This window comes from Protopterus annectens, chromosome 2.part0 (genome assembly GCF_019279795.1).
Source record: "Protopterus annectens isolate FY-2018-M chromosome 2.part0, PAN1.0, whole genome shotgun sequence".
NCBI classification, from domain to species: Eukaryota; Metazoa; Chordata; order Ceratodontiformes; family Protopteridae; genus Protopterus; species Protopterus annectens.
The window spans coordinates 805,318,234-805,335,106 of record NC_056728.1 but is presented as its reverse complement, the minus strand read 5'-3'; the positions used below and the strand labels follow the sequence as shown (position 1 = coordinate 805,335,106).

General features: G+C 40.5%; 1 protein-coding gene across 2 annotated transcripts in view; it reads right to left on the bottom strand.

The window, feature by feature from the left end:
• The window catches only part of PTPRD (protein tyrosine phosphatase receptor type D), a 6,523,893-nt gene that overhangs the window by 718,424 nt on the left and 5,788,596 nt on the right, over positions 1-16,873 (bottom strand). For both annotated transcript variants that reach the window (XM_044061085.1, XM_044061086.1), the window contains 2 exons: positions 4,879-4,890; positions 2,856-3,125 (listed from right to left, as the gene is read on the bottom strand). In XM_044061085.1, coding sequence (XP_043917020.1) covers positions 2,856-3,125; positions 4,879-4,890 — 282 coding nt within the window. The remainder of the gene's footprint in view (positions 1-2,855; positions 3,126-4,878; positions 4,891-16,873) is intronic.

The window sequence follows — 16,873 nt, the reverse complement described above, 5'->3', positions numbered from 1 at the left end:
TAGGAGCAGGAGCATTCCCATGTGGATGATAGGTAGGAGTGGAGTGATTTTTTAAAGGTAGGAAGGCTAGTGATGGTACGAATGGAGGGTGGGAGGGAGTTCCAGAGGCGTGCTAGTGAAAAGGAGAGGAGGTTATGTCCTGGGGGATGATGGGGTCTATAGACTTCTATTAGGTTTTGATTAGTAGATCTGAGAAGTCTTTGAGTGTTGTGGATTTTAAAGGCAGTGGACAGGGAGGGACAGAGGGATGGTTGAAAAATGATTTTGTGTGCATATGTTAGTTGAGTGTAGGAGAGGTAGTTGGGAAGTTCAAGCCAATTTAGTTTGTGGAGTGGTACACAGTGATGGGTTGAAGATTTATTGCTAGTGGCAAATTTGGCTATTTTATTATAACAGGTCGAAAGTTTGATACAAGATGATTGTGATTAGTTAAAAGAGGGGCACCATAAAGGAGGGAGGGTAAGAGAAATGTGGTAGAGAGAGTGAGTTTGGTAGTAGGTGAGAGGAATTGTTTGTGACGGTACAGCAGGCCTAGTTTTGGTGGTTTTTTTTAATGTTTTGTAGTAGATGGGACTTGAAAGTAAGGTTATTATCAATTTGGACTCCTAGAAGCTTGGTTTCTGTTACCAGTTCAAGTGGGTTATTATTTTGACTGGTGATGGAGAATGGTTGTTGATCCAATGTGTTGGTTTTAGAGGGGGTGAATATCATTAGTTTTGATTTAGCTGCATTAAGTGCAAGATGGTTGTCTTTCATCCACTGTTCTGTGGTGGAGAAGGCATCTTGAGTCAGCTTTTGGAGAGTTGGAATGGAAGATGAAGCACAGATGATTGTAGAACCATCTGCATATTGGATGATGTCAGCATAGGGGATAGAGTGATAGTAGTCATTTACAAAGATATTAAAGAGAAGGGGTCCTAATATGGAACCTTGTGGAACACGTGTGGGGGTGTTTAGGAAAGAGGAGAAGGATTTTTTCCACTTAACAGCTTGTTGCCTGCCTGAGAGATAGCTGGTGAACCAATTAAGAGCAGAAGGTGAAAGGTTTAGCTTAGAGAGTTTAGTTAGTAGTAAGTTATGGGAGATATTGTCAATACCTCTACTCACAACTGCATATCAAAAAATATCTGAAGATTGGGTTGCACTATGCACTTTTACTACTGACATCTTTACATCCTGGTGGGAGGCCTCAGCTACAGCCCTGAGGAAGGTTAACTTACTAAAGTTGGACCAGCCAGTCAAGCTACCTATACGCAGGATATTCCAAAAATGCAGACTGCAACAGTGACCATTACAATGAACATCTGAAGACATCAAGGGCCTGACTGTCAAAAAATACCAACTTGAGGCAATTCACCTGCAGTCAGGGGGGTGCTAATAAAACCCAAGTCATGTTTATATAAGCTGACAAAAGCCCTAGTGCCTTAACATCCTGCAGGGAGGCACTAATACACCAGTAAAAGACGTATGTCGCTTAGACATGGAAATAAAAATAGTAATATTAGGACTCAGAGGCAAGAAGCAAGTATGTCCCGTCTAGCATTGTATACTACAAATATGAGCCTAATATCCTCCCTGAAGTCATGCTTCACAAATGCCTGGTCTTGATCAGTGATTTCAGGCATCCAGCAGTAAACCACAGAATAAGATACAGTGTTAGATGAGCAAAAAATAACTGCTACTTCATAAAGGCTGTCACTGTATTGGTTCTGTTTAGTACAGTAAAGGCTCATAACTCTAAAACATCTATAGCCTGTGTTTTTTAATTAACTATGAACTTTCCAAAAAATACAAAGTTAAAAATGGACTTATAACATATATTTAGTCTCTAGTAATTCATAGAACTATTTATGATACTACTATGAGATCAACAAGCAGCTTTGGCTGCAGGTTGCTTTCATTGATATTGAATGGAACCTTCCATCATCTTTTAATAGATTACTAAACTCTGTAGGAAGTTACTGACGTGTACTGGGAAAACACAACAGGTCACATGCTACAATGAAGGACTAAGCTACTGATATGTCTAACAAAAGTAAGTTAACTGCTACTACGAGCCGAATTTCAGCCTGTGTAGAAAACATTACATGCAGCATCATTTAAGCTAGTACTTCAAAAGTAGAGAGAACAGAACATTTCAGAAGAGCACCATACACGTTCCAAACCTGACTGATATGACATACTTTATGGTGAGCATATAAATGGATGTACATACTATGTACATACAATGTTTTAACTAGGAATCTTAACATGTAGGTTATAATACAGTATACCGTGTGCAGACTTGGTTTATTTCTTCATTATGTTATCCTTCATCTTTAGTTATTGTTTCAACTTTGATCACCTTTAGATTTCATTTCTTCACCATTTATTCATAGTGACACTCATTCTGAGCAAGGAATTCCTGCCACAGGGAGTGCACCACCCTGAGTTATACCTTTCATTGTAAAAACAACCTCTTCCTGCCAGATTCCTCATACCCCAATCGGGGCAGAAGGTCTGACGTGATTAAGGATTAACTCAGTTTACCATGCCAATGGAATGGTAAGACGGCTGTCCATTATGTGCCACAGCTATGGTCAGCAGCCATGTGTGTCAGGGTATGCTACAACAGGAGCTTTTAGGTTAATCTGTGCTGAAAAGGTTCATATACATGCATGCCACAATCACAGTTGTGTGCCATGGCATCATCTTTGTAACTCAAACAGCTGCTGTCACTGTGTGGCACCAGGAACACTTTATGTGTGAGGAATTCACAAAGGCACTCTCTCTGTCATGCTCTGTTCAACATTTTAAAAATAAAAAAAATAAAAACACAAGTTAATAACAAAAAAAAAAAAAAAGAAGAAACATACCTTTAACAGTCACTTGTGATATTTCTTCAATAACGCCAAGTGTGGACATGGCAACACACGTATAGTTTGCAGATTGCCTGACATCTGTAAGCTCAAGCACATTTCTTCCTATGGGCATGTCATCTTCAGGAGTCAAGTCCTCTGCTCCCAGCATCCATTTCACATAAGGCATCGGTGACCCCACTGCTACACAAGTGATATTAACACTCCCACCTGGCATGATCTCATGGTTTGTTGGAGGAATGGAAAACCTTGGTGGGACACGTCGAACTGGAACAAAACACAGAATGGTAGTAACATGTACAAACAAAACAGATGTACAGATACACGCCACATGCACTATACAGAAACACCATTAACAAATTAACATAATTAATTTACAGTTAAAACAAATTACATGAATACAACTTCAAACAGTTGCGAGATGTCTTTGTCTAATGACACATTCATACAAAGTCAGGTCATACCTATCAGGGCCCCACAGTGGATGGACTAACTACGGACTAACAATACGCAAACACCATGCAGAAGATCTACAGATGTAAAGGCACAGAAGAACTGGAGGACCAACAGCATGCTAAAGTTGAGTATAAAGATCAACTTCTATGCTGCATACTTCCAGCTGATGTGAGGAAATGTGGTAAATCACATTATCACATCACAGCCCTGTAAAACACATTATCTACAATACACAGAGAAAGTACAACTCAGATTGCTCAAGTCAATGCAGCCTCAAGACCTCACTAACGTGGAAACAAACACAGAAAAAACTTAAATATATATACAGATAGACAAAGAGAAACAAGGCAAAGTCCAATATTTTAGTGGGTCTAGTCATGCAGACAGGTATATGGCTGGCTGTTTTAGACAACCATATCTAAGAAGGACTGAGAAAAAAATAATAGGGTATGTAACTGGAACTGAAACTAGAAAAAAAGGAGGAAATAAACTGAAGTGAAAGCGGATTAGGACAAAAGGGGGACATAGACAGGAACAGATACAGTGTTTACGGGAAGGTAAGATGGGAAGTTAAAGGGGGCCATAAGAGGCCAGCAGTTGTTAAAATACAACTCCAGAGCAAGCCACTACGAAGGGAAAAGCACAGGATCTTAGCATTCAAGGCCCTGAAAATGCATATTAAAGGAAAGAAAAGACAACATGCAATATTTAAAATTAGGAACATTTTAGGCAGAAAACATAATGGGACATCACTTTAACAAGGGCACTAATGGATAAGAAAACACCAGACAAATAAAATCACCCATCATGCAGCTATATGTCAGTGTTCCTGCTTCTTAAATAAGGAAAAACATGTTTTCCTTACACCAATACAGCCCTTTCTAAGATGTAACAATGTATGCTTTTGTGGCATACTGTACCAATTAAAAGTTACCATTTAGAAGTCAGTTAAGATTTGGGATGAAAACTAATAAATGCTCACAAAGTCTCTAGAAATAGAGACTAGACATGCATTTCCAAAATTGTGTATCTAAAGAAAGTAAACTACCAGAAGCATTTGCTGTTGTAACGTTTAGTTCTTATTCAGAATGAAAAATAAAATATGTATAGAATACATATGGAATGCTTTTAAATTATTTCATATGGATCACCATGGTAAACAAAAACAAACTGAGAGGGAGTTGTACAATCTAGACTACAACACTGAAAGTAGGTAGCCTTTCTTTGCATGTATGTTGTTTAACATACTACACAAATCAGCTATAGCAAGCATTTGTAGCTGCAGGCACTGCAGTAAGTAACTAAACAGGAACACTGACAAAGTGACACTGACTACTGAGTCATGTATGCAAACCTCAGTGTATGCAAATGCACATTCTCTCCCAGCATGCTCTGCAGCCAAGGTAACAGGAAGTACCAGGAAGCCATGCATAAAGCATCTTTAGAGAAGCATACCATCAACCAAAGAAGACCACAATGCAGCAACATTCATTTCATGTGTATTCTTTGTTAATGAATTCATTAATAGATTTTTAAGGTGGGTAAAAAGTAAAAACACACCAACCTTCTCGCAGCTCTGAGGGATGTAGGGGGTTTGATGCAGAACACAATGAAATGAGGAAAGGAGAAAAACAAGGGAAACACAGAGAGAGTAAAAAGGCCATATCAAGGCTTTCAACTGCTACTTGAAACTTGTTAACTAGCTCTATTTAAACCTTCCTACTGCAGGCTGAATAGTTGTAATTCTGTGATGCCACCATATTAGTAACAATATTTAGTATCATTCTGAGATATATAATTTAAAATGACTTACATAAATATTTCTAAACTACAGGGAGTTATCATTTTTTTTATTTGTTTGCTTTATTTTGTTTCATGAAACTGTTAAAAAGACATGTTGTTTCATTAGGCTATTAAAAAAAAAAGAAACAGAAAAAAAACAGCAGAAATAATTAACGTCTTGGATAAACATTTCAAAATTAACCTAGGTTATTTTTGTAGGTGGGTCCACAGTAGAACAAAGAATGTGAATCTGTTCTGTGTTTCTGTGGATGCCACTGTTAGGGGCCCAATATAAAATAAGCTGACAATATTTAGATCAAGAAGTACTAGGAAATAAAATTATAAAAGTTAAAATGTTATAACTAGATGACAGATTACATGTGCAGAAATTTTTATGCATTTTTTTTTTCGTTAAGAGGGTGAAATCCATGCTGCAGTGAATGAGTATCTTCCCCCAGAATATCAAACCTAAGTATAACAATTCTTTTTGTCTTAAGGATGAAAACAAATTAGGCCAAATTGAACTGCTGCATACCTGAACTGTAATTCTGAATCTTAAACAATACTCTGAAACAACATTTTAGAAGGGCATAATCTTACCAAAGGAAAGACCACTGTAAAAATATATACATATAGATGTATAAATGCATATATACATTACTCACCTCTTGGCCTAAATGTATGTGTGATACAGTTTAGGGAAAACAACAGTATAGCAAAAGATGACCTGCTGAAAGGCAAATTTGACAATAAAAAAACTCCAAAAGGAGTTTAGCAAGCAAGCTATTTTGCCAGGGTTTAAAATAAGCTCCAAACTAGGTATTTCAGTTGGGGAGATACACAACCTTTAGCATAGGCACAGTACTGCAACAATTCACTTCTTTCTTTCTTTGAGTATTACTTTCAGTTTTGTTTTCCCCCTGAAAACTGTCTTTCAGAAAATCATCTTTCATTATGTCATGACATATTGTAAGACTTGAAATCATGTAATCTGTAGTTCCAATGTAAGTGCTGATCCTCCAAATCCCGAAATAAGTTCCTCCTCTCAGTGAATACGTTAAAATACCTCAGTGGTACACGGTAGTGGCTGCCTCTCAGTAAATAAGTTAAAATCCCTCCCTGGTGCACAGCAGTGGCTGCCTCTCAAAGAATAAGTTAAAATGCCTCAGTGGTACACGGCAGTGGCTGCCTCTCAGTGAATAAGTTAAAATGCCTCAGTGGTACATGGCAGTGGTTGTCTCTCAGTAAATATGTTAAAATGCCTCAGTGGTGCACGGCAGTGGTTGCCTCACTGTGAATAAGTTAAAATGCCTCAGTGGTACATGACATTGGCTGCCTCTCAATAAATAAGTTAAAATGCCTCAGTGGTTCACGGCAGTGGCTGCCTCTCAGTGGATAAGTTAAAATGCTTCAGTTGTGCACAGCAGTGGCTCCCTCTCAGTGAATAATTTAAGATGCAGCAGTGGTACACGGTCATGGCTGCCCCTCAGTAAATAAGTTAAAATGTGTCAGTAGCACACAGCAGTGGCTGCCTCTCAGTGAATAAATTAAAATGACTCAGTGGTATACAGCAGTGGCTGCATCTCAGTGAATAAGTTAAAATGCCTTAGTGGTGAACAGCAGTGGCTGCCTCTCAGTGAATAAGTTAAAATGCCTCAGTGGTACATGGCAGTGGCTTCCTCCCAGTAAATAAGTTAAAGCTATCACTGTATAGCAAAGCAGAAGTAGAACACACCCTCCAAATATTTTTTTTTGTCTTTTTCTACCTATTTGATTGCCCACCAGCAGCTCTTTTAAGGCCTGACTGGTCCAGTTTTTATTTTTTGGTTGAGACATATCTGCAGCAGGACAATATCCAGGCAGCAAACAAGGTTATTCCTGGCCCTATCTTTCACCTTACCCAGTAGAAACATCACATCAAAGCAATCCTAGAAACCAATGTGCTGACTCCTGTACACTTCAATGTAAGAGTCATAATGTATCTATTGTGCTGTATTCTGCTTGGCATGTGTGCACCCCTCTTGGACTAACTTCTGCATGCCAATACACCTGCTTTGCTGTGTGTCTGTCACATGGAAAGTATAGCTGATTCTTTACACTTATGATAGGAAAGCAAGCATGAGCCACCCCCCAATATTTGCCAGACAGGTCCTCCAGTGCCTGGCTCTCAAAATGGTTTCAGGTCATTTGAGACACAGTCAAGGATTTATTTTTCTGTGCCATGAATTCCCAGCATGAGTTACAGAAATGCCTAGGTTTTTGTGATTTCTTCTCCTATTTCCATAGTAGTCACAAGCTGACTATTGTTCATAGACATCGCTCTAACTTCCCATACATTTAAAGTAAATTTTCTATGTCCAGGAGCTACAACTCCAACTCTGCCATTTTCATAAGTCCTACTGACACCATTCAATAGTGGTTTTGCATTCCTTATATATTTATTTATTCTTTGTTGACAAGGTTAGCGTGACTAAGCTAGTAGTCTCTTTTTAGAGAAAATTCGAGGTGGTATTTTCCTTTTAGCAGAAATCTGGTCAGGGCATCCGGGAACTTCCCCTACTCTTTCTGATAGGTGCCATAGGATCTTTTGCATCCATGTCAGCTACAACCTACTCAAGCAGATGGGTCTCCGGTTTAACATCTCATCCAAAGGACAGCAAACTTAGGAGTGCAGTATCCCTCTTATGCTGCTCTACAATTTCAACAATCAATCTACCTGGTGTAGGAATAGAACCCACAGCCTTCTACATCAAAGGCAAGCGTGCTACCTCTTATTATGTTAAAGCTAGTTTGCCTTGAGGTTGCGGGTAACCTGGTGGTATGTAAATGATTTGCAACAAAGTGGAGGTGCCAGGCACCAAGGAAGTACCTGTAGGCACTACCCCCAACAAATGTCAACCAATGCACAATGAAAAGGGATAAACTGTTGGAGGGCAGGCACAACAAACCAAACTACTGACCTACAGTTCATAATGGCCTGTCACCATGAGGCTCTTCATGGTTATAAAAATGGTAAAATCCATTCACAGCATAGGAAAAGGCTCATTAGCATTCTCCTTTGCCTGAAACATAAGTTGACCATAAATCAACAGGAATGTTTTACCATGATTTGCACTACATGTTACTGCTAATAGAGTGACTTTATAAAGCCACACTGACAGTATGTCATGGTAAACCCTAGTGTAAAGTCATTAAAGCTGATTTGTAACATAAATTTAATTTCATGAATCCTACCTTTTAACTGCATTGCCGCCACAATTAAGAAGTGCTTGATACTGATATATATATATATATATATATATATATATATATATATATATATATATATATATACTCAATTTTTTTTATTAGTCCTCCCCCCAACTCCCTTATTTTGTGGCATCTTGTGTTTTCCATGATGGAAGTAGACAGAATAAAAAGAAGAAAGGAAGTTAAGCAAGAAACAGAAATAAAAAATGAATGACCTTCTTTGAAATAAATCAGGGGACAAGTACAAGACCTGTTAAGTTGGTAGGATGGCTTGGAGATTACCCATCCCCAAAACAAATTGCAAAGTTATACTCAATGATAAGGTATATACAGCATCTGTGTATACTGTACATGAAATGTCATTTTTTACTTGGGTATTGATTTTGGTGACTAGGGATGTCTAAAGAATGATGAACGTAACTAATTCCTTGAGTTATAAAAATGAACAACAGAATAAGAAAAAAAATAGCATGTAGGTTTTGACAGAGACAGCAGAAGAGCGAATGAAGAGATTTATTATAAGGCATGGGTATGTGTACCTAAATGCATACTTAAACATTTTAGACTGAGTCACACTACAGCCAGCTGTTAGTCAGAATCTAAAGCCATGGCTCTGATGAGCAAAGTGAGAGAAAAGTTAATGAGCACAAGAGGTCAGAAACAGCAAGGATGAATAATTTTAGGTTAGCTTTAAGAAAATCATGATGTTGCTGACGTAACAGAAAGTAGAAAAGGGATTTATACAGAACTGTATGGGTTGGAAAAGAGCAGAATATAAAAAAAAGATAGCAAAAGAGAAATGCCATGGATTGAAAAGCCAGTTAAATGGCAGAGTGTGCAAAGAAACTAAGGAAAAGGATGAGTCTCACTGACTGTCAGGTAAGAGAGGTAGAAGGACATTCAGGAGGTACTGTTTACTGGACAGTGACACAGACAGGTGCATGAAGGGCAAGAAGGAGTGGCAACATACCTGTCAACTATCCAGATTTTCACAGAATGTTCAGATTTTTGGTCTGTTCCTCATAAAATTTGTAGTTTTCTGGCAAATCACTGGAATGATCTGAGGAATGAAGTAACCAAATAGTGACACACATTTAAGTTTCAGACATAAAATCCTTCAGAAAATGTATGTTAACAGAAACCCTGTTACTTTAGCAACTTTCAAAGTTTCTAAGAGCAATATTTAAAATCTGAACCTATTTTTGGGCATTTATCCTTTCATTTTGTCAAGCTTTGTCCAGGTTTCTTCCACTAAGAGATTGACAGGTATGAGTGGGAAAGGATTTTGAGTGAAGGAAACAGATTACTTCTAGTGTAGATCTAAACAAGGCCTAGAATTTAAAGCAGAGTAGTAGCAAAGATGTCTATTTGAAAATAAAAGCATACGCAATGTGTTATGTGTTACCAAAGTGTAGAGATTAGATAGTATAAATGGTTCTGAAGAAGTTCAGAATTTTGAAAGACAGACTGTTTTAGTTCACCACTAAGCCATCTTGAAAGTTAGCTGCCCTAAATTCAATTAGTGACTCAGGTGACTAATACAGCAGCAGGGAAGGAGGAGCATGCTCGTCCTCAGTAGGACGGCACTCTTTAATATGCTCCCTAAGGGGAGGCATAGTCCAAAGGGGGGGGGTCTCACTCAGATGTAATCATTGACCATGGGATGCTGGGGAAAGGGAAAATGGGTAGAGCATAAACAACCCCCTTGAAGAAAGCACTGATGAAGTGAGCCCCAAGGCACCCACAGGATCCATGACTGGCCCCAGCAATACCGGAGTAAGTTTGGGGTGCAGGAAGATGTCTGATAGACCTGTCATAGGTGTGATGCACTGGGGCTGGGCTGGTACAAACAAGGTCTGAGAGGACAGGACCAAAAACAGAATTAAAAAAAAGAAAACTTCACAGTTTTGTAACGTGCTATCACCACAGTGACTCCAACACTTCAAGACTTAGCATGAAAAAGGAGGAGAAGCTTAGCCACAGTACATGCTTCATTGTCATGATTCAATGATGGGAATTTGCTACCATACATTAATTTCTGTGTTAAAGTGAGTTCAACTGACTTGAATTTATAAGAAAATTCTTGTCAAATAAGGACATTAAGCACTGCACATTCATAATTGATACTAAGCAATCTCATTGCAAATGTGACTGGTTTGGATGGCTATGGTAAAGTTTATTGACAGGGGCTAAAGAAGTTACTGAGAAGAGGGTGTGTAGTTGTTATATGAGCAGAACTACTGAAGTTAAGGTTCTGCTTGCAGTGTTCAGTGGTAACTAGTTGGTCTTAGAGAGCACCGCTACTGATTTGTTTTTTAACTAATATTATGAATAACAACATAACATTTCAAACCTTGATCAAGGTTGTACATGGAAGTATTTTATTCAGCTAAAATTTCTAAATACGATAAATTATTAACAGATATGACTAAAAGCTATGGCCTGTTATTACACTGGTATGTTGTATAAACACTACACTGTTTTAGCAACATTTAGTACTAGCTTGGAGTCCATGGACTAAGTTTGTAGTTGGCTGAAAGCATTATGAAGGCAACTTTTGGCTGAAGGAACTGTAGACGGTGAAATGAGAAGCATGGCACTGTCAGTGCACTAGTACAGAACGGCAGTATGGCAAGAAGCATCCAGATACTTTATGAAAAGGTGCCCTGAAAAAGTACAGTTGTGTACCTACCATAAATGTAGATGTTCGAGTGTATTCACTGTTGCAGTCATTACACTTGGGTTATCCTGCTGGCAGGCAACCCGCAGTCGGCCTGAGTTCCAAAGTCTTGGTCCGGCATCGGTTGCTGTAGCCTCTTTCCTGACGTCAGTGCGCCAGGGGTATAAAAGTTGCAACCGACGCCATTCTCTTCAGTTTTTTTTGCCCCAGATGTCAGGTGCCCCCAGATAGGAAGGCTGGAAAGATAAAAATATGCCAAAAAACATGCATATATTACTATAAACATTTCCTTCATCTACAAGCAAATACACCACATAGGTAGTATAGAGATGAGAAGTACAGAAAAGTCCCACCAATGAAAAAAGGGGGATTGTGGGTGGGTAACCTGGACTGCAACAGTGAATACACTCGAACATCTATATTTATGGTAGGTACACAACTGTACTATGTTCATCATGTTTCACTGTTGCAGTCATTACACTTGGGTAGAATCCCAAAGCTGAGGTTGGGCGGCTGGGTCTAAATAGGATTTGGAGAGGCTAACAAGCCCTGCAGAACTGCAGTGGCAAAGCCTGCTCTGGATTTAGAGTAGAAAGGTAAGTGGTAGTGCTTGGTGAAAGTGTGCACTGAGATCCAGGTTGCAGCTTCTAAAATGACTTTGGTTGGAACTCCTCTGAGGAAAGCTGCTGAAGTGGCTGCTGCTCTGGTAGAATGAGGCCTAATAACCTTAGGCACAGATTTGCCATGTTGTGCATAACCGAAGTGGATGCAGTGTCCTATCCATTTGGAGATTGTCTGCTTTGTAATAGGCTTTCCTTGTGATCTTGCAGCATATGCTACAAACAATTGCTCAGTTTTTCTGAAAGCTTTTGTTTTGTCCAAGTAGAATCGTAGCTGTCAGTGTATATCCAAAGCATGCAGAAGTCTCTCCCCTTTATTCTGGGGATTTGGGTAAAAAGTAGGTAAATGAATGGTTTGGTTTAAGGCCACATTGGAGACCACTTTTGGCATGAATGTTGAGTTTGTCCTAAGAGAAACCCTGTCCTGACAAAAAATGAGGAAAGGTTCCACAGCCATTAATTCCTGTAACTCTGAGACTCTTCTTGCTGAAGTTATTGCTTGGAGCAGAGCAGTTTTCAATGAAAAAAATGTTAGATCAGCTGTGCTGGCTGGCTCAAAAGGAGGCAGTGTGAGTTTTTCTAAAACAAAATTGAGGTCCCAAGTAGGTACTGGTGCTCTCCTTGGGGATCTTATATTTTTTGCCCCTCTGAGGTACTGTCATAGTAGAGGATGTGAAAAAATAGGAGGTTCCATATTGTAATGAGCTGAAATGGCAGAGGCATGGATTTTAATAGATGAGAAAGATAAGCCTTTCTCCAGCATCTCAGTTAGGTATTGTAAAATCTGAGGTATATTAGGAACAAGTGGGTCGAGCCCTTGTGCCTGGTTCCAAGCACAGAATCTCTTCCATTTTTCTGCATAAGATTTCCTAGTGCTGGGCCTTCTGGCTTCTAAAAATGACATCCATAACAGCTTTACAGAGAGATGCAGTCTGAGTGGCTACATTATCTGCCATGTTGCCAGGTTTAAGGCTCTGAGTTGACTGTGCAGAATCTGATTGTTTTGCTGTGTCAGAAGATGAGGAATTTGAGGTAGAAGCCAAGCTGGGCCTTGAGACAAACTCTTTAGGATTGGGTACCAGTGCTGGCGTGTCCAGTCTGGAGCAATCAGGATCATTTTTGGCCTTTCTTGTATGACTTTTAGTAGTACCGTGGTAAGAAGAGGCATCAGAGGGAAGGCATAGACTGTCAGGCCTTTCCAGCTGAATGATAGAGCATCCACTTTCCATGCTTGAGAGTGATAAGTTCTTGTGCAAAATTTCTGTATTTGGTAATTGTGAGGGGAGGCAAAAAGATCTATGTCTGGGCATCCCCATTTCCTCTTTATCATGCTGAACACTTGTGGATTTAGCTTCCATTCGTGAGGATCCATGAGATTTCTGCTTAGTTCATCTGCCAGTGTATTTTTTGTTCCTAGCAGGAATTGTGCCTGCAGATGTACTTGACAGGTCAGTGCTGTGTTCCACAAAGTCATGGCTTGTCTGCATAGGGAGTAGGAATGTGTGCCCCCTTGCTTGTTTATGTACCACATAACTGTGGTGTTGTCCGTCTTTATTAATAATTGTCCTGGATGTATTAGGTCCTTGAAAGCTGTCAGGGCATTCTGTACAGCTAGCATCTCTTTTTGATTGATGTGAAGATGCATTTGTTCCATTGGCCACGTGCCCTGAATACATTTTCCTGCCATATGTGCCCCCCAGGCATAATCCGATGCATCTGTTGTTATTGTCTGCCTGGCTGTGGGTAAGGTGAAAGGCTGTCCCTTGTTGTGGTGACAGGCCTGGGACCACCATCAAAACTCCTGTTGTAGGCAGGGAATTAAAGCTATGATTGTCTCCAGGCTGTGACAATGCTGAGTCCAAACACTTTTTAAATACTATTGTAGTTTCCTCATATGCAGTTTTGCATATGGAATTAGTAGAATGCAGGATGCCATGAAGCCCAGGGCCTGCAGAATTTTTCTTGCAGGGAGCTAGGTTTTTGTTGCCATCATTTGAAAGTAATAAGTCAGTTGCCTTTGTTTGTCTGGCGTGAGATAAGCCATCTGGGCAGTTGTATTTAAGCTTGCACCCAGGAATATTATCTCTTGAGAGGGCACTAGTTTTGATTTATTTTCGTTTACTGTGTACCCTAGGCAAATTAGCAATCTTTTTACAAACGCCAGATGCTGTAGAAGAATTTCCTTGCTCTCTGCTTGAATAAGGCAGTCGTCCAAGTAGGGATATATTTGAATTCCTTTTTGTCTGCAAAATGCAATTACTGGTGCCAGGCATTTTGTGAAGACCCTGGGCGCAGCAGATAAGCAAAAGGAATGCACACCTTCAGGAATGCATGGATCATGCAATCCCAAATAAAACCAAGACCCAATCCTCCAAAGGCAGACGACCTGTCTGGTGGACCCCAGCCATAAACAAACTATACAATAGAAGGAGGAAGCTACTACATGATAGAGCAAAATCCCAAAAAGGGAAGGCATCTCTGATCAGTATTAGCAAAAAACTAAGAGCACTCATAAAATCGTCAAACGCCAGCTTCGAGAGAAAAATTGCACAGGACACTAAGGATAATCACAAGGCTTTCTTTAGTTATGTTAGGAACCTGGGTGGGAATTCCCAGATATGCTCAGAATTAGTCCAAAATGACAAAAAATACACTGATCCCACAGACATTGCCAACATCCTAGCCGACAGGTTCAGCGCAAACTTCTCCCCCCCTCCCCACCAAAAGGGTAAATATCTATCCCAGCAGAGTGCTGCACCCCTGACATCTCAGATGCTCAGGTGGGAGCCGCCCTCTCCAAAGCAAAAAACACAGCATCAATGGGACCAGACGGTGTCCCAGGCTGCGTCCTACATGAACTCCAAGAAGAGATAAACCCAAACATAAAATAAGAAGTTATGTACCTACCATAACGTTCCATGTTAGTTGTCTTCTTCTCGCCTTCTTTCTTGCTGGATGGGTTCGGCCAATACTAAAGCTCGAGAGCTAATTCCACCGGCTCGAGGCTCCCCTATATCCCACAATGCTAGGCGGTAACTACTCAGATCTTGTTTGATAGCTATACCAAGCAATACTATTCTCCAAATAATGGAGTAACAAATTTCAGAAGAAGAAACACAAAAGAATTCCGGTCGGTCTGTCCAGGCTTGGGGGAAGGAGGGGGCAGAAAGAAGGCGAGAAGAAGACAACTAGCATGGAACGTTATGGTAGGTACATAACTTCTTAATGTTAAGTTGTCAATCTCGCCTTCATTCTTGCTGGATGGGACTGCGTCCCTAGCACCTTATCCCGGGTGGCCTATCGGAACAGACTCTTGAGAACAGTGGAACCAAAATTGGCACGGCTTCTGGAAACCATGTCCAATTTGTAATGTGAAATGAATGTATGAGGAGAAGCCCAGGTGGCTGCTGCACAAATTGAATCTATTGGCAACCTGTCCTGAAAGGCTATGGATGTAGCTAATGCCCTAGTTGAATGAGCTCTAGGTCTTGAGGGTAATTTTTGATGTCTGATCTCATAGATGAAAGTAATTGTAGATGTGAGCCATCTAGAAAGAGATACTTTAGTGACTGGAAGGCCCAATCTACCTTCTGCATATGACAGAAACAATTGATCAGATTTCCTGAGTTGTTTAGTCCCGTCTAAGTAATATCTCAGTTGGCGATGAACATCCAAAAAATGCAGCTTTTGCTCTGACCTATTTGAATAGTTAGGGAAAAAAACGGGGAGATCAATAATTTGGTTTAGGTTAATTTGAGAAGAAATTTTTGGTAAAAAGGATGGATTAGTCCGAGGATAGCCTGTCTTTGTGAAAAACTAAGTAAGGAGGACGACTGCATAGAGCATGGAGTTCTGATACTCTTTTCGCTGAAGTTATAGCTACCAGAAAAAGTGTCTTCCAAGAAAGCAATTTCAGAGAACATGAAGCCGCTGGTTCGAAGGGGGGAAGAATTAAAGATGCCAGAACCAAGTTCAAATCCCATTGAGGCGGAGGGTCTTTGATTGGAGGTTTGAGAAGAAATACACCTCTTAAGAAGGCTTTACAGAGTTTGTGAGCCATGATGCTGGATTCTGAGACACCAACATGAAAATTTGATATGGCAGCCAATTGAACTCTAATGGTTGATGCAGAAGATCCTAAATGAAAGAGTTTTGCTAGAAAGTCTAAAATAGACTGGATAGGTGCAGTAAAGGGATCTATGTTTTTTGATGATGCCCAAAGGGAAAAACGTTTCCATTTGCTAGTATAAATCTTCCGGGTAGAGGATTTATGAGTGGCTATCAAGATATCTCGGACCGAGCGAGATATTGAGGGAAGCCTGGCTAAGGTTGGAATTGGAGAAACCACGCTGTGAGGTTTAGAGAAGACAGAGATTGGTGCAGCTGACCCGACTGATGGGTAATCAGATCTGGTACTGGGTCCAGATGCCAAGGCTGCTCCAAAAGGTAACGATGAAGAAAGGGGAACCATATCTGTCGAGACCAGTAAGGGGCAATGAGGATCATTGTCACTCTCAAGGTGATGGCTTTCTGAATTAGTTGAGGTATCAGTGGAAAGGGGGGAAAGGCATACAGAAGTCCCCGGGGCCAATCGTGGACTAGAGCGTCTCTGGTGGGATGGCCTGGTAATGGGAAGAGAGTGAAGAAGTCTTGACACTTGCTGTTTTGGGGAGTAGCAAAAAGATCGCAGCAAGGTTGGCCCCATCTTAGGAATACTTCTTCTAAAACTGATTTCTTTAGAGACCACTCGTGTGGCATGAGAATTGCTCTGCTCAACTTGTCTGCAATGACATTGGATTTCCCGGGAATATGCGTTGCTATCAGAAAACGCTGAGAAGAGATCGCCCATTGCCAAAGTCTGAGTGCTTCTCGACATAAAGGGTATGATCTGGTTCCACCTTGTTTGTTGATGTACCACACCACGGACATGTTGTCCGTTTGAATTGCAATAGTCCCTTTGGGAAGAGAGTCGTGAAAGGCTTGCAACGCTAAAAGCACTGCTCTCATCTCTAAGACATTTATGTGCAAGTGGCACTCGAAGGGTTGCCACGTGCCCTGGACTGTCCTGCCCTGATAATGCCCCCCCCACCCGATCAGGGAGGCATCTGTTGTCAACGTGGCAACTGGGGGGGGGGGAGTGAAGGGTCTTCCTTGGAGAAGTTGAGGTGACGTGACCCACCAAGACAGTTGATTCTTGCATACTTGAGTCATCAGTATGGTATGGGACA